At 42.6% G+C, this 19,653-nt stretch overlaps 1 protein-coding gene across 1 annotated transcript in view; it reads right to left on the reverse strand.

The window, feature by feature from the left end:
* LOC110522892 (transmembrane protein 132C-like) overlaps nt 1–19,653 on the reverse strand; it is a 125,813-nt gene that overhangs the window by 92,067 nt on the left and 14,093 nt on the right. The window contains exon 3 of the mRNA XM_090236667.1: nt 584–727. Coding sequence (XP_090092793.1) covers nt 584–727 — 144 coding nt within the window. The remainder of the gene's footprint in view (nt 1–583; nt 728–19,653) is intronic.

Genomic DNA, 19,653 nt, shown 5'->3' on the forward strand with positions numbered 1-19,653 from the left:
AAAAAAAAATCACACAACCCTCCCCAAAGCAAAACAAATTAGTTAGACAACCTTCCCCACTCTATAAATTGAAACGGAGTCCAATGGGAGACAAGTGCATTAAAGTTTAGCTCAGAATTTCAGTTGCTCAGTAGTGAAATTGTTATTATTAATGAGTTGTCTCTTTGGGAGGGGGTTGTTCGGGGTTCTAACAACATTATTATTATTATTAATGAGTTGTCTCTTTGGGAGGGGGTTGTTCGGGGTTCTAACAACATTATTGTTATTATTAATGAGTTGTCTCTTTGGGAGGGGGTTGTTCGGGGTTCTAACAACATTATTGTTATTATTAATGAGTTGTCTCTTTGGGAGGGGGTTGTTTGGGGTTCTAACAACATTATTGTTATTCATGAACATCATTGAACTGAGTCTGCTGAGTAAGCAGCACACCATGACAGTTGCTTTAGCCCATAATACATCATTAGGGCCCATTTTCCCAGACCACATGGCCTGAACAGGAAAACTCCTGGCCCTACCCATAATCCATCAAATCTGCTATTACAGTGTGTTGAATCGTAATCAACAAGAACCATGTGCCACTGACCTCTGACCGAAGGTGTTCTCCTTGCGGTGACAGTGAAGGGTGATGACCCTGTGTCCCTCGCTCCTCACGTCCTGACTCACTGTCCACAGGACTGGGTCACTGGCCCTCGCCCCCAGGAATGCCACGCCATCCTTCGACTTCACTCTGGAGGAGAGAGAGGGAAGATGTCAGACAACAACATTAAATGGGACTGATTACTATGTCTGCATCCTAAATGGTCCTGGTCAAAAGTAGTGCACCATATAGGAAAAAGGGTGCCATGGCTTCAATGTGATGTCACTGGTCCAGCATACTTGGCTATGTGTATGCACTGTTTGTACATACAGTAGATTGATTCAGGTCCATTCTGATCCAGATCCAGATTACATACAATGTATATTGAACAGAAGTTTCCGCAGTCTTCCATACAGAAAGTTTGCAGTTCACCATGGGAGAGTTGGCTATGAAAAAAAAAAAAAAAAAAAACAAGCCTCACAGCCTGCTGTTTTCTTGTCTAGGATGAAATTCATGTGATTTGCAGCCTACAAATTATGGCATAAAGACAACAGATGGCTTGTTGGCTGTTTAAAACAATAAGGATGTTGGATTGACTTTGAATTAACCTTCGAAGAACACATTGTGGAACTATAATTAGGAGGTTCACAACAAGCCAGGAACACTACTTACATCCAAGACAGGTTATAAAACCTACAACGGGAAGTTAACAGCCTGTGTCCATGCTGACTCACTCTACAGCTGGAAACAGGTGATGCAGTCTTCTATTTTATTTAATCCACACCTGTGGTTTAAAAGAGTATTCAGACAAGAGCTGTACACTCTAATTTGATCTATGCCATTATTCATGGTTACAGCTAGCTGGAGAGAAGCCAGTAACTCTCTAACCTGCTCCTATTCTCCATTCTAACACATGCTAATCTCCATTCTCTGCCTTGTCATAGGATATTGCACTGATGTGCCTAAGTGGCTGTCCCTACCTTTTTCTATCATGAAAAATTGCACTGCTTCAAGCCTGTGACACTAAAGAATCAGTCTTTGAAGAAAACATTGTAAAATAGGAAGGATAGATACAGTAGGAAGAAAGTCAGGCAACAAAAAAAGAACAGTGAAAAATCACTGTTGACTGGGAAGAAACATGGTAGATGGGAGAATCCCCCCCCCCCCCCCTCCCCCTACTGAAAATGGTGAAGGACTTCTAACGCGCTGAGGAAGTTGTGACATTACAGCAGATGAATACGTGACAAACTGTGCTCGGGCCAAAGGGAGAGCTGTGGCACACATCTCCCAACTCAGCCCGGTTTCTCCTTTGATCTTATCAGGGAGCTGCAGCTAGCAGTAATAACTGACCTGTGTTCAGCGTGGAGCTCCTGACGAGCCCAGATAAAGGCCAGCTAGAGCCAACACTGCTGCCTATGTGGCTGAGGAGTTGACTGATGGCTCCCAGCTCTCTGCATCCCAAATGGCAGCCTATTCCATACATCCCTAAAACTCAACTCTGGACCTCGAAGCTAGTTCCACTGCACTTTTACATTGTTTCGCTCTAGTCAGGAACTCATTTAGACCTGGGTGGATGCAATTCATTATCAGGTAGAACTGAAAACCTGCAGACTCCGGACCTCGTAATGTAAGAGTTGAATACTCCCTGCCCTACATTTGGTCAAAAGTAGTGCACTAAATAAGGAATCGGATGTCATTTAAGAAGCATCCTGTGTGGAGATTCATACTGTAATGACTCCATGCTGAATACAGGTGGTAACAATAAATGGTTTACATACAAACCTACAGCCCAGATCTACAGTAGGTTACACCTCCATAGTGTTCAGAGATTGAACAGCAAACGTAAGCTCTCTCTACCTCTCTCGGCCTCTCTCTCTACCTCTCTCTCTCTACCTCTCTCTCTACCTCTCTCTCTCTACCTCTCTCTCTACCTCTCTCTCTCTACCACTCTCTACCTCTCTCTCTACCTCATTATCTCCAGCACAATACCCGTGTCTACATACAGTGGAGAGAACAAGTATTTGATACACTGCCGATTTTGCAGGTTTTCCTACTTGCAAAGCATGTAGAGGTCTGTAATTTTTATCATAGGTACACTTCAACTGTGAGAGACGGAATCTAAAACAAAAATCCAGAAAATCACATTGTATGATTTTTAAGTAAATAATTATCATTTTATTGCATGACATAAGTATTTGATCACCTACCAACCAGTAAGAATTCCGGCTCTCACGGACCTGTTCGTTTTTCTTTAAGAAGCCCTCCTGTTCTCCACTCATTACCTATATTAACTGCACCTGTTTGAACTCGTTACCTGTATAAAAGGCACCTGTCCACACACTCAATCAAACAGACTCCAACCTCTCCACAATGGCCAAGACCAGAGAGCTGTGTAAGGACATCAGGGATAAAATTGTAGACCTGCACAAGGCTGGGATGGGCTACAGGACAATAGTCAAGTAGCTTGGTGAGAAGGCAACAACTGTTGGCGCAATTATTAGAAAATGGAAGAAGTTCAAGATGACGGTCAATCACCCTCGGTCTGGGGCTCTATGCAAGATCTCAACTCGGTGGGCATCAATGATCATGAGGAAGGTGAAGGATCAGCCCAGAACTACACAGCATGACCTGGTCAATTAAGTGAAGAGAGCTGGGCCCACAGAAACTAAAGAAAACCATTAGTAACACACTACGCTGTCATGGATTAAAATCCTGCAGTGCACGCAAGGTCCCCCTGCTCAAGCCAGCGCATGTCCAGGCCCGTCTGAAGTTTGCCAATGACCATCTGGATGTGGTCATGTGGTCTGATGAGACAAAAATAGAGCTTTTTGGTCTAAACTCCACTCGCCGTGTTTGGAGGAAGAAGAAGGATGAGTACAACCCCAATAACATCATCCCAACCGTGAAGCATGGAGGTGGAAAACCCAATAGAAAATCTTTGGAGGGAGCTGAAGGTCCGTATTGCCCAGCGACAGCCCCGAAACCTGAAGGATCTGGAGAAGGTCTGTATGGAGGAGTGTGCCAAAATCCCTGCTGCAGTGTGTGCAAACCTGGTCAAGAACTACAGGAAACGTATGATCTCTGTAATTGCAAACAAAGGTTTCTGTACCAAATATTAAGTTCTGCTTTTCTGATGTATCAAATACTTATGTCATGCAATAAAAGGCAAATGAATTACTTAAAAATCATACAACGTGATTTTCTGGATTTTTGTTTTAGATTCCGTCTCTGACAGTTGAAGTGTACCTATGATATAAAATGACAGACCTCTACATGCTTTGTAAGTAGGAAAACCTCCAAAACCGGCAGTGTATCAAATACTTGTTCTCCCCACTGTATGTGAAAATGGAGCATTTCTAAAAAATATAAAGTGAAAAATGTATACCGGATGACATCATCAAACTTTACAACACTTTAAAAACAGTGCTTGTCAAACATGAGATTCATGCTGATGTGGGGAGCAAGAAAATACCCTCCCTCTGGTAAGAAACTCAGATATTACAGAGAAACATTTGTATCGGACCTTTCTTCTATCTTTTTAACCACAGATCATAGAAACGTGCTGTTTTCACATATGTAGACACTGGTTTGGTGCTGGAGATAAGGAATATCAAGTTGAAAAGTGGCAGTATTGTCCTTTAAACATGAGCACTATGAAAGGGGCAGGGTTAGGACTGGTGAGAGTAATCCACTGCTGTGTATAAATCATTTGGGAAAGCTATGTATATCTTCTACATACATGGATATAGCCTACACTACAAATTCAATAGACACACATACACACAGCACACGCATACACGCGCATGCACAGACACAAACTGATGCACAAACATACAGCTGCATTAACCAGTACCAGCCACGGGGTTAGATTACCCCAGCTCTCACATAATGGCTTTTAATTGGTGGAAAATACTGAGCTGGGGTATATAAGAGTATGAGTTCACAATCATCTACAAAAAAGGACAATATGAATGGGAGAAAAGAGGGCTAAAATATCCCTTAAATCTGTCAGACCAGTCTTTTCAGGTGACAATTACACCATGTTTCATTATACTGAAACATTATATTACCATCATAACATTCATACAAGGTCTGGCTTCAAATAATACAGTTCTACCAAATGAATAGACACTGACACATAAAAATACATATTTATGCCAGATTTCCAAAAGCACACTTTTGGTTCCCATGGTAATGAGTGGAGAGGAGAGCTGGCTGAGACAAAGACTTGGCAGTTGAGAGGTAAGAGGGCCAGAGAGCATGGTGCAGGTGGTGATTGGCCTAGCTGGGAGTTCAACGAGGTGTATAGGGCCATAAGCAAACAAGAAAATGCTCATCCAGAGGCGGCGCTCCTAGTGGCAGGTGATTTTAATGCAGGAAAACTGAAATCCGTTTTACCTCATTTCTATTCGGCATGTCACCTGTGCAACTAGAGGGATAACAACTCTAGATTACATTTACTCCATACACAGAAACACATACAAATCTCTCCCCCGCTCTCCATTTGGCAAATCGGACCATAACTTTATCCTCCTGATTCCTGCTTACAAGCAAAAACTCAAACAGGAAGTACCAGTGACACGCTCAAGATGGAAGTGGTCCGATGAAGCAGGACTGTTTGCCTAGCACAGACTGGAATGTGTTCTGGGATTCATCTGGATGCCATTGAGGAGTTTACCACATCAGTCACCTGCTTCATTAATAAGACCATACGTACATATCCCAACCAGAACCCATGGATTACAGGCAACATCCGCAATGAGCTAAAGGCGGACACTAATCTGGACACTTATAATAAATCCCTCTACATCCTCCGACAAACCATCAAACATGCAAAGCGGCAATAAAGGACTAAGATCAAATCCTACTACACTGGCTCTGGCTCTTGTCAGATGTGGCAGGGCTTGCAAACTATCACGTTTTACAAAGGGAAGCCCAGCTGAGAGCTGCCCATTGATGCAACCCTACCAGACAAGCTAAATGCCTTATATGCTCAACTCGAGGCAAGCAACACTGAACCATGAGTGTGAGCACCAGCTTTTCCGGACGACTGTATGATCATGCTCTCCTTAGCCGATGTGAGTGAGACTTTTAAACCGGTTAACATTCAAAAGTCCACAGGGCCAGACAGATTGTGCTGACAAGTGTCTTCGCTGACATGTTCAACCTCTCTCTGACCCAGTCTGTAATGCCTACATGTTTCAAGCATACCACCATGCTTCGTGTGCCTAAGAACGCCAAGGTAAACTTGACTATGTGACTACCACTCACATCTGTAGTCAGAGGCTGGTCATGTCTTACATCAACACCATCATCCCAGAAACCCTGGACCCAATTCATATACCACCCCAACATATCCACAGATGATGCAATCTCTAATTGCACTCCACACTTCCCTTCCCCACCTGGACAAAAGGACCACTGACATGAGAATGCTGTTCATTGACTACAGCTCAGTGTTCAACACCAAAATGCTCTACAAGCTCATCACTAAGCTAAGGACCCTGGGACTGAACACCTCCCTCTGGATCCTGGACTTCCTGATGGGCCACCCTCAGGTGGATAGGTTAGGCAACAACACATACGCCACATTGACCCTCAACACAGGGGTGTGTGCTCAGTCCCCTCCTGTGCTCCCTATTCACCCACAACCACGTGGCCACGCATGACTCCAACATCATCATTAAGTTTGCAGATGACACAACAGTGGTAGGCCTGATCACTGGCGACGATGATGCAGCATATAGGGAGGAGGTCAGAGACCTGGCAGTGTGTTACCAGGACTACAAAATGTCCTTCAACGTGGGCACGACAAAGGAGGGAAACGGAGGGCTGAACACGCACCCATTCACATCGGTGGGGCTCAAGAGCTTCAGGTTTCCTCGTTGGCCACATCACTAAGGCCCTACCATGGACACCAACACAGTCATGAAGAGGACACAATAACGCCTTTTCCCCCTCAGTAGGCTGAAAAGATTTGGCATGTGCCCAGATCCTCAAAATGTTCTACAGCTGCACCATTAAGAGAATCTTGATTGGCTACTACACCACTTGGTATGGCAACTGACCGCAAGGTGCTACAGAAGGTAATGCGTACAGCCCAGTACATCACTGGGACCGAACTCCCTGCCATCCAAAACCTCTATACCAGGCTGTGTCAGAGGAAGGCCATAAAAAGACTCCAACCACCCAAGTCATAGACTGTTCTCTCTGCTACCACACAGTAATCAGTACCGGAGTGCCAAGTCTGTGACCAAAAGGCACCTGAACAGCTTCTATCCCCAAGCCATAAGATTACTGAACAGTTTATCAAATGGCTACCCAGACAATTTACATAATGTCTTTATCTTAATTGTTTTGAACTGACTCCCTTGCACTGACTCTATGCACACTCACTAGACGCTACCCACACACTCACACATACTACACTGATACTCCAACATATACACACACACACTTCATATGCTCACACACACACACACACACACACTTTCACATATGCTGTGGCTACTCTGTTAATTATATATCCTGATTGCCTAGTCACTTTTACCCCTACCTACAGTACATGTACAGTGCCTTGCGAAAGTATTCGGCCCCCTTGAACTTTGCGACCTTTTGCCACATTTCAGGTTTCAAACATAAAGATATAAAACTGTATTTTTTTGTGAAGAATCAACAACAAGTGGGACACAATCATGAAGTGGAACGACATTTATTGGATATTTCAAACTTTTTTAACAAATCAAAAACTTAAAAATTGGGCGTGCAAAATTATTCAGCCCCTTTACTTTCAGTGCAGCAAACTCTCTCCAGAAGTTCAGTGAGGATCTCTGAATGATCCAATGTTGACCTAAATGACTAATGATGACAAATACAATCCACCTGTGTGTAATCAAGTCTCTGTATAAATGCACCTGCACTGTGATAGTCTCAGAGGTCCGTTAAAAGCGCAGAGAGCATCATGAAGAACAAGGAACACAACAGGCAGGTCCGAGATACTGTTGTGAAGAAGTTTAAAGCCGGATTTGGATACAAAAAGATTTCCCAAGCTTTAAACATCCCAAGGAGCACTGTGCAAGTGATAATATTGAAATGGAAGGAGTATCAGACCACTGCAAATCTACCAAGACCTGGCCGTCCCTCTAAACTTTCAGCTCATACAAGGAGAAGACTGATCAGAGATGCAGCCAAGAGGCCCATGATCACTCTAGATGAACTGCAGAGATCTACAGCTGAGGTGGGAGACTCTGTCCATAGGACAACAATCAGTCCTATATTGCACAAATCTGGCCTTTATGGAAGAGTGGCAAGAAGAAAGACATTTCTTAAAGATATCCATAAAAAGTGTCGTTTAAAGTTTGTCACAAGCCACCTGGGAGACACACCAAACATGTGGAAGAAGGTGCTCTGGTCAGATGAAACCAAAATTGAACTTTTTGGCAACAATGCAAAACGTTATGTTTGGCGTAAAGGCAACACAGCTCATCACCCTGAACACACCATCCCCACTGTCAAACATGGTGGTGGCAGCATCATGGTTTGGGCCTGCTTTTCTTCAGCAGGGACAGGGAAGATGGTTAAAATTGATGGGAAGATGGATGGAACCAAACACAGGACCATTCTGGAAGAAAACCTGATGGAGTCTGCAAAAGACCTGAGACTGGGACGGAGATTTGTCTTCCAACAAGACAATGATCCAAAACATAAAGCAAAATCTACAATGGAATGGTTTAAAAATAAACATATCCAGGTGTTAGAATGGCCAAGTCAAAGTCCAGACCTGAATCCAATCGAGAATCTGTGGAAAGAACTGAAAACTGCTGATCACAAATGTATCTCCATCCAACCTCACTGAGCTCGAGCTGTTTTGCAAGGAGGAATGGGAAAACATTTCAGTCTCTCGATGTGCAAAACTGATAGAGACATACCCCAAGCGACTTACAGCTGTAATCGCAGCAAAAGGTGGCGCTACAAAGTATTAACTTATGGGGGCTGAATAATTTTGCACGCCCAATTTTTCAGTTTTTGATTTGTTAAAAAAGTTTGAAATATCCAATAAATGTCGTTCCACTTCATGATTGTGTCCCACTTGTTGTTGATTCTTCACAAAAAAATACAGTTTTATATCTTTATGTTTGAAGCCTGAAATGTGGCAAAAGGTCGCAAAGTTCAAGGGGGCCGAATACTTTCGCAAGGCACTGTACATACTCTATTACCTCAATTACCTCAATTACCTCGTACTGCTGCACATTGACTCGGTACCGGTACTCCTTGTATATCGCCTCATTATTGTTTGAATTGTGTTACTATTTCCTTTTTTATTTAGCAAATATTTGTCTTACTTTTTAACTCTAAACTGTTGGGAGTGGGCTCGTAAGTAAGCATTTCACTGTTACGTCTACATCTGTTGTATTCGGCGCATGTATTCAATAACAATTTATTTGATTTGAAGCTTGTATAAAGATGTTGGTGGTGAGGGCTGGGCAGGGACGACGGCTTGATATAAAGCAGTGTGAGTGGAAGAGAAGGCACGGGGCCTGTCTGTACCAGGCTAGTTTGATTGGTGAAGACAGGACCTATCTGTGGTTAGAGTGTCAGTGACTGTGAGGGCCTGGGAGGTCAGAGACAGTTGGCTGGATTTACTGGAGGGCCCCTCTATCTGTACTCCATCACACATACTGTAACAACATATAAAGTACATGTGTCATAGTTTAGTTTGACACATTAGTTTTTCACAATTCCTCACATTTAGTCCTAGTAAAAATTCCCTGTCTTAGGTCAGTTAGGATCACCACTTTATTTTAAGAATGTGAAATGTCAGAATAGTAGTAGAGAGAATGATTTATTTCAGCCTTTATTTCTTTCATCACATTCCCAGAGGGTTAGAAGTTTACATGCACTCAATTAGTATTTGGTAGCATTGCCTTTAAAATGTTTAACTTGGGTCAAACGTTTCAGGTAGCCTTCTACAAGCTTCCCACAATAAGTTGGGTAAATTTTGGCCCATTCCTCCTGACAGAGCTGGTGTAACTGAGTCAGGTTTCTAGGCCTCCTTGCTCGCACACGCTTTTTCAGTTCTGCCCACACATTTTCTATAAGATTGAGGTCAGCGCTTTGTGATGTGCCACTCCAATACCTTGACTTTGTTGTCCTTAAGCCATTTTGCCACAACTTTGCTATGCTTGGGGTCATTGTCCATTTGGACGACCCATTTGTGACCAAGCTTTAACTTCCTGACTGATGTCTTGAGATGTTGCTGTGTAAGTGTATGTAAACTTCTGACTTCAAATGTAGCTATATGCCATCTATGAAGTTTACTGTATCAAACCATCCCTAAGTGTCTGTGTAACTGATTGACAGGGATTCACAGGCACTGAGGGACTAGCCAGTAGACCACTCATACAACCACAGCTAATCCCGCTTGGCCACAGTGGAGTGGATGAAGTATTGTGGAGATTGCTTGAAACGAAAAAAGAAAGAAGAGAAAACTGACCTTTATAGGACTATAAACTGATCATTGCTCTGGAGAGGAGAATGGTGGCTTTGGGATTGCGGGGGCACCACACACACACGCACATGCGCGGGTGCACACACAGAGACACACACATAGTCACACACTCACACACCCTTGCCTATCTGATAGGGCCAGCATACTGGGGGAATGTGCCCTGGGACACGGCTGACCTTTAGGGAAGATCAATTAAAGTGAGAACCCTAGCTCCTACTGATATCAGTCAGTACAAGGACGCCACGCTTCTTACGTCACAAACTATAGAAAAAAAGCAAAAGGACTGTCCGAAAGATACATTTGGAACACTTATGTACCCCTGCCTCCAGAGATCCCCTCCTGTGGAATAACCGCAATGATCAACCCCTGAGATCTTAGCAATGGTGATTCTTCAGCCTAATTTGAACTACAACAGACACTCCCTCAAAGGATTCAACTCAACTTACTCCATAGAAGCGGATGATAAATTGATTCAATATTGGATACATGAAATACCACAACCAACAAGCCTCCAGGAGCAACATATTCTCTTAATGTATTTTTTTTAAAAACTAGATACACTTTATAAAATTTACGCAAAATTTGGAAATTGCATTACACCGGCGAACTTGGGCACACACCCTAATTTCCCAGCACCTAGCAGCTGAAACCCATTACCGGCTAAACATTGTCACCGATTCTCCTCTCCTTCTCCCATTTGTAGCTGGAGCAAATTCCCTCCCCTCCTTACCTACTCCACACCCCTCTGTTCTGCAGCTCTCCACAGCACTGAATAACCTCCATTACCCGTGGGCAAAACTGAATTAGACAATAACCAACGACAGCCGAGCGCAGCCTCCTCTTTTCAGATAAATAAGTAAGGTGAAACAGTGTGTGTGCTGAATTGTCCAGAGTCAATGAAATCCTCAGAGCCATAGGCTAGTCACCTAACTAGTAGAGGGAGTGTGGAGGAGTAGACACGGTCAGATGTTAGGTTAAGGGGAGCTAATTTAATTAATGAGTTGGATGCTGTTCTTTTCATTAACAAGCCTAGTTAAACGTACTGGGGCATGACAACACGACAACTGGGAAAGGAGATTAACACAGATTCACAGTCCTCACCAGACTAAAATAATCTCCAGCTAAGCGTAATTCTTGCTGTCTCTGTTCTTTCTCTCGCTCTCTCCCACTCTCTCCCAGTGCCAGGCTTCCTTCATTCCAATCTATTTCTATTTTGTCTCTCTCGTTTATGCCTCTTACTCTACCTCTTTCCTTCCTAATGTATTTCTCTTTTTATCTTCCCTCTCACCCTCAACCACTCTCCCTCTCTCTCTCCTCCCTCTTTCTTTCCCCTTTAACTTTTATCTCTGCTAAAACATAGAGCAGTGAGCAGTGCTGATCTGAGAGAGAAAGTGATATGAGATTGCTTTCAATCCAAACCAACTAGGCCATCCCAGGCCATAGCTGGGCCAATCAAGCTATACTAAGAGATTTCACAGACCAGGCGTAGCTGGGTATACATTAGTGTGTAGTGTCATGCTGCATGAATATGACAACTCCTCATTCCACTGATCACCTGATCTACTGCACTAAATATGGTTAGAACTGTATATCTAGGAGATGGAGGGTTGTGAGGGTTAAAAAAAAACATTTTACTACTGCTGAGGGGAGGAGGATCAAGTTGAGTATTACTTAGTATTTTAACTTTGAGTGGATGGTATGGAGTGGTCCTTATTGGAGGAGATGTTGAGTGTCACCAATTCCCCCCAATCCCCCCTACAATCAGCTTGACTTACCCAAGGGACTGCATCGTATTACTGCACAGTACTTTACTGTAAGCCTATGACAAACATAGTCTACCTAACCCTATGCTGGTTATAGATGGCAACATCTTCAAGAGAATTTGGGTAATTGAAAAGTGCTACATAAGTCCTGCGTATTATTATTGTTATTGTTAATAACAACATATCCTGATCTCTTTTTCAAGCAGGTTTGTATTGCACTAAAAGCAGTGGAAACATGTCGATGGCTATACTGATTACATGGGGGTGTAAAAGGCGGGGAGGGGGCAGAAGTGAAGAAGGAGAGAGGAGAGGGAAGAAGTGAGATGAGAGGGGTTTCTGTGATTGCCTGAAGCCCATCTCTCCCTCCATCCAGACAGAGAAGACAGAGACAGGAGAGATAGCTGCCTCATCTCAATGTTCTCTTATCCAGCCCTCTCTCTCCACTTCTTTCTTTTCATTTCTTCTTTCACCCCTGCCTTTATTAAATTCTAAAGCAGGCTGAAGACTGACAGAGATTGGCAGCAGCACCATAGATGAACACCAACATAAAAAAAACTCAGAAGAGCACGGGGGGGGGGGGCTTCAAATGAGAGGAGAGGAGGCTCAAACTGGGAACAGTCCATGGCCTCACAACCTTACTGCAGATCAAGAGTAGTTGTACAAGCTGGAGCTCAGAGCTTGAAGGCCAATGAAGGAGACAACTGTCTGGACAGTCAATGAAAGACAGACAGGATGGACTGACAAGCTTCACTGAGCTCTGCGGTCTGTTATTGGGAAGCCTGAATTTTCACCTTGTATGGTGTCTAAGAAATTAACTGTGACTTCGGAGTGGCACGTACTGTAGATTAGCCATGTGACTCACTAGCGCCTGCGGAAGCCTGGAGAAAGCAATGTGGTGGAGAAAGCAATGTGTTTTTAGAAGGTCTAAAAAGAAAAGGTAAAAGAAAGGAAATTATAGTATCTCAATAAGATGAATCACATGGATAGAATAGCATCATGGCATTTCAGGGTAGGATATCAAATGCCACGGTGTCATAAGTGGTGGCAGGTTTAAAAAGCTCAGCGGTGTGGATGATCAAAGACTCGAGCTCAGTGGAGCAAAACATGTGAACAAACCAAGACATTTTGCCTGCTTCAAGGGGAGCTGACAACAATGAAAAGTATATGTCAGCTATTCAATAAAATTGAGTTTTTAAATGTACTACCCGTGTGAGGTTCTTAAAGTCAAGTGCAGGTGTCACGACTTCCGCCAAAGTTGGTCCCTCTCCTTGCTCGGGCGGTGTTCGGCGGTCGAAGTCACCGACCTTCTAGCCATCGCTGAACCTCTTTTAATTTTCCTTTGGTTTTGTCTTGTCTTCCATCACACCTGGTTCCAATCCCATCAATTACATGTTGTGTATTTAACCCTCTGTTCCCCCTCATGTCCTTGACGGTGATTGTTTATTGTAAGTGCTTGTACCCATTATTTGGTTATTCTGTTTTCCAGTGGGTTTTTTGTTATTAAACTGAGCCGTTTGGAAACACAGTTTTTTCTCTCCTGCGTCTGACTTCTCTGCCGCCAGTATGCACCCCTTACAGCAGGGCTCTTGCTGCGTCCAACTTCAGTGTTGCATCTCACGTGACTACATGACTAAATTAGCTGAAACTGCACTTGTGAAAGTACAATAAACACTGATAAAAATGGAAACTGGCAAGTGATTGGCTATGAGAAAATTGTCTCCATAGAAATGGAGTAAGTAATTAATTGAAGGACGGGAGTGAGCATCTGCTCTTGTAAACATGAAAACACGTGGCTAACCTCTATACTCTACATTGTAAGCTTATAAAATGCAATTGTAAAAAAGAAGAAAAAAAACTATTTGTGCTGTTTTAACAATTGATTTTCCCATCATCAAGTGTAATGAATCATGTCCTTTTTGTTAGAGCCAACCAAATAGTGCACAACTGTTGATCCAGGAGGACAAAATGTTCTTGAAAACTTTCAGAGAAATTATTTTATCCAAATATGCTAAGTCTCTCAGCCAATTGGACACAAATCATCATCCCAAGACTAAATCAAAAATATCTTTCTGTCAGCAGTAATCATTGAGCTACGTACAGTGGGGCAAAAAAGTATTTAGTCAGCCACCAATAGTGCAAGTTCTCCCATTTAAAAAGATGAGAGAGGCTTGTAATTTTCATCATAGGTACACTTCAACTATGACAGACAAAATGAGAAAATAAATTCAAGAAAATCACATTGTAGGATTTTTTATGAATTTATTTGCAAATTATGGTGGAAAATAAATATTTGGTCACCTACAAACAAGCAAGATTTCTGGCTCTCACAGACCTGTAACTTATTCTTTAAGAGGCTCCTCTGTCCTCCACTCGTTACCTGTATTAATGGCACCTGTTTGAACTTGTTATCAGTATAAAAGACAACCTCAAAAAGTCACACTCCAAACTCCACTATGGCCAAGACCAAAGAGCAAAATTGTAGACCTGCACCAGGCTGGGAAGACTGAATCTGCAATAGGTAAGCAGCTTGGTTTGAAGAAATCAACTGTGGGAGCAATTATTAGGAAATTAGGAAATGGAAGACATATAAGACCACTGATAATCTCCCTCGATCTGGGGCTCCATGCAAGATCTCACCCCGTGGGGTCAAAATGATCACAAGAACGGTGAGCAAAAATCCCAGAACCACACGGGGGGACCTAGTGAATGACCTGCAGAGAGCTGGGACCAAAGTAACAAAGCCTACCATCAGTAACACACTACGCCTCCAAGGACTCAAATCCTGCAGTGCCAGACGTGTCCCCCTGCTTAAGCCAGTACATGTCCAGGCCCGTCTGAAGTTTGCTAGAGAGTATTTGGATGATCCAGAAGAAGATTGGGAGAATGTCACATGGTCAGATGAAACCAAAATATAACTTTTTGGTAAAAACTCAACTCGTCGTGTTTGGAGGACAAAGAATGCTGAGTTGCATCCAAAGAACACCATACCTACTGTGAAGCATGGGGGTGGAAACACCATGCTTTGGGGCTGTTTTTCTGCAAAGGGACCAGGACGACTGATCCGTGTAAAGGAAAAAATGAATGGGGCCATGTATCGTGAGATTTTGAGTGAAAACCTCCTTCCATCAGCAAGGGCATTGAAGATGAAATGTGGCTGTGTCTTTCAGCATGACAATGATCCCAAACACACCGCCCGGGCAACGAAGGTGTGGCTTCGTAAGAAGCATTTCAAGGTCCTGGAGTGGCTTAGCCAGTCTCCAGATCTCAACCCTATACAAAATCTTTGGAGGGAGTTGAAAGTCCGTGTTGCCCAGCAACAGCTCCAAAACATCACTGCTCTAGAGGAGATCTGCATGGAGGAATGGGCCAAAATACCAGCAACAGTGTGTGAAAACCTTGTGAAGACTTACAGAAAATGTTTGACCTCTGTCATTGCCAACAAAGGGTATATAACAAAGTATAAACTTTGTTATACGTTTGACCTCTGTCATTGCCAACAAAGGGTATATAACAAAGTATAAACTTTTGTTATTGACCAAATACTTATTTTCCACCATAATTTGCAAATAAATTCATTAGAAATCCTACAATGTGATAGTTGAATTGTACCTATGATGAAAATTACAGGCCTCTCTCATCTTTTTAAGTTGGAGAACTTGCACAATTGGTGGCTGACTAAATACTTTTTTGCCCCACTGTATTAATGAACTGGAGACCCATTCTAGGGAGATAGGTTTTCTTTTATGTTACCCGCAATGTTACCTTCATGTTTGATTGTCCAGTTCTCCTTTAGGGGAACATTCTATCTATGTTAGCAAAAACATTTGAATAACCTTTTTTGCATGTTTTGCTGTTAAAGTTACGAGAACATTCCGTTAATGTCTAGCCAAACTTATCTAGAACGTGGTTAGTGCTTTCACAGTGCTTTCAAACACATTGCTAAGACTGTTAGAGTAGGGTGACTCCCCTAGCAGTGAACCTAGGCCATCTGCACCAATGACAAGAACCCTACCCACTGTCCCAATAAGGGATATCTCTAGGACAAGTGTTTATTGGGTCAGTATAGTTAGATTAAAACACACTGTTTAGAAATGAAGGTCTACAGTACCCTCAACAGCACTATGTAGGGTGGCACCATGGTGTAGATGGATGACAGGTAGCTTCTGTCATCCTATGGGTACATTAACTTCAATACAAAACCTAGGAGGCTCATGGTTTTCACCCCCTTCCATAGACTTACACAGTAATTATGACAACTTCTGGAGGGCGTCCTCCAACCTAACAGAGCTCTTGCAGCATGAACTGACATGTTGTCCAACCAATCAAAGGACCAGAGTATGAATCTAGGACTGAAAGCATAAACTACAGCTAGCTAGTACTGCAGTGCATACAATGTGGTGAGTAGTTGACTCAAAGAGAGAGAAAGACAATAGTTAAACAGTTTTGAAAACGCTGTACTGCATGATTGTAGCGGGTTTAGTAACACGCTAATTCTATTTAGGCTTAGAAAGTGTTTTTTTTTCACCTGGTCACATACATCTGATGTGTTGTGCATTGAAGTCCACAAACAAAGGAAAAAGGTGAGAGAAGGAGAGCACGTAGGTGTGAGGAGGAATACAACGTGGCTGCTATGAAAGTGAACTGTGTTTACATGTGTTCACGCAAACGGAACGAAACGAAGTTAAATATACCTGAATTTGTCCAATAGAAACTCTCGTTTGCAACTGTTGGACAACTGATTGCACCCTAGATCAGCTAGATGCAGGCAAGAGTGTGCAATTAAGGTGGTGTTGAATGTGTCACTCTATCCATGTGTCACTGTCTGTCACCTCAAATGTTTTTACGACCTGTGTGCACCTATTTTGTAAACTTTCATTCATAGGCTAGGATGTAGCAACCTTATGATGGATAAAGGCAAAATTTGAGTAGTATGTTATCATATTATCACATCATCCAGTAACATGACATATATTGGATTAATATAAAATTGTAATATCTTCTGCTGTGTGATGGGGGAAAAATGTGGCCTAGAAGAAAATTACTTGAATAATTCAATGGATATTTTTGGCACAAATGTGATAACCAAAGTGTCTTTTTAGGAATGTTCTAATTGAACTTCTCTATGGGGCTATCTATGGGAACTGTCTTTTTTGGCTCGACATCAGCTAAACTGCAATACCGAAAGTGTCCTCTGAGCACAGTGGATAGTGTTCTTCTAAACCGGAACCCTGTGGTATTAATGGTTAACTTTGCATGACGTTCACAGAAAAGGAGAGATTAGAATAACTGGAAACTCTCAACAAAGACATGGGTGAGAAAATCAGACAGGGAGGTGACTGGGAGAATGTATAATTTTGGCAAAAAATAAATCTAGTGTGTGCGAGAAAAAGAGGCTGCAAATATGAAAGAAAGTCAATAAGATGATGACACTAACGGTTGGGCCAGTGCAACACAGCTCAGTGACTCTCCACTACAGTATAACCAACAGGCCCCTTAGCCATGGGATGAGTGCTACTAGCTAAGTCTGTATGTTAGAGGAAAAACAGTCTTGTAACCTGCATGTAAGATTCTGATCCCCACTGAAGTTAGAGTTAGGATACATGTACATCAATACACAAACAACACTGATTTTAAAATGTGTGTCAATGTGGTATTTTTTCGCTTAGGATCACCAAACCATATTTGTGCAACTGTATGCCAATGGACTAAAAACTTCCCATGTTCATGCGCTTACAGGGTTTTAAAGACTATAGGCCAGCAAATCACCCAAATTAAGGACGCCCTATCATATCCTGGCAGCCAGATGCAGGATCCCTATGGTCGCTAGTTGCACAGCCCCTTCGTCTTTTAAACCAGAGGATGGGGAAAAACACACCATGCAGACGGCTCTGTTCCCATAAGTCCTCCCTGACCTGACGGTGGGTCCAGGGGGACCAGAATTAGTGATCATATGGAATCTGCTGGGCTAGGACGGATCATCCCAGAGTGATGCGATATTTGGACGGGAGCTGGAGGGGGACTAGTGGGATTATCACAAGATGTGCTCGGCCAGATTAGGGAGAGGACGTAAACCTGATGGAGAACGGGTTACAGATTAACACTGCTGGTCAGTCAGTCTAGACTACAGAGAATAATAACACCTCTACTGTATACAATAGATTAGATACATCATACACTCTCAGATTAGATCCTTCTAACTGTCCTAGTCTCAATAAATACTATAGATGAATAAATTCCACTAACATTAGGATGAGGTTGTATGTTTCTACTAGAGCCACATAAAACAAAGAAGAAATAAATATGTATTGCCCCATACACCGGATGCAGTGAAATGAGTTGTTTTTCAACAGTCACCATAATGTGATGGATCACTTTGATCTGACTTTGACAAATGTAATATTTGATTTAGACATAACGCTACTGTTGATAATGCTAGACATACAGTACATGACATGTTCACACATACACACATGCATGCATGCACTCAAGCACACACAAACACAAACATGCACATTCATTATTGAAACATACCACATGACATAAACATCTATGTAGGAACATCAGTCATACACTGAATCTGAATGCACTGCTTTATCGATTCTTTACCGAAACATCAGATTTTTCCGCCAGACCTTTAATTGAAAACCTGTGTCAAATGGAAAATGTACAACACTGTCAAGAGCTAAACGAACAGCACACATGTCAAAGAGGAAGAACAAAACAATCAGAATTACCATACATATGCAAAAAAACAAAAACATTTTTGCAACAATTAATCATTGGCAATCACTGAAACAGTTTAATCAGAATCATTACAAATGGTTGATTATTCATTATGTCCGGTAATTAGATCATAAATGGTATGGATGTACTAGGTGAGGCTTTTGAAGGAGATCACACGCTGGGGACAAATAGAAAAGCCAGCTAAGGACGGATGACGATTAAATATGAGTTTTTTAAATTGCAAACAGGGACCAGGGCCAGATGGGGATATGTATTCCTCTGCCAGGTCTCTATAGAGAGAAATTCATCTTATTGATCCATTGTTGCATTTCACACATGTACAAGTGTGTATTAATACGGATATGTGAATTGGAAATGTGTTTTTTGCCCATTAGTTAAATGATGTGTGACGCCGATGTCTTATGTGGGTATGAGTGAGTGAGAATTCCATGGGCATAACTCCTAATGCTGCTATGATCACAACTTTATCTTAGTTAGTTTTTTACCATTTCTGATAGGGCTGAAGATGAAAGTTTAGGAACAAGTAGATGGAGATAACAATGGCAGAACCAGGGAAGTACCGACTCAACGCACTTCAAAGTTCTCCACTTCTGTCCATATCCACCCACCCCTACTCTTCTCTGTCTGCCTTGGGGGACAGAGTAATGACCAAGCTGACTTGCTGAGGTAGGCTAGTCATGCTGCATGTGTTCATAATTTCTGCTCTGCTCTCCTCTCCTCTGTTATTAGTTAATGCCTTAGTGGGACGTCAGGTAAATCAATTGGGGGCTGATCTTTAAAAGCTGACACGTAAGCGAGCACATTATCCCTATTTGCACTTCATTGCGTGCACCGCTGGGCAGTGCTGAACACTCACAATCAGCAGACAGCACAGGACAGAGTCCCAGTCATAACATACACAGGTTCAGATGTACTGTAGGACAGGGACAAGTGAAAGAGGAGAATGGGGAGAGTAGGGGGAGAGGGAAAGAGGGAGAGAGTGGAGAGGGAGGAAGACGGAGGGATGATTCAGAGGTTGAATAATTTACTTTGACAAAGGCCCAAAGGAAACCTGCGGGTGA

Source organism: Oncorhynchus mykiss, chromosome 5 (genome assembly GCF_057628025.1).
Source record: "Oncorhynchus mykiss isolate SJ-2025 chromosome 5, ASM5762802v1, whole genome shotgun sequence".
In the NCBI taxonomy this organism is placed as follows: domain Eukaryota; kingdom Metazoa; phylum Chordata; class Actinopteri; order Salmoniformes; family Salmonidae; genus Oncorhynchus; species Oncorhynchus mykiss.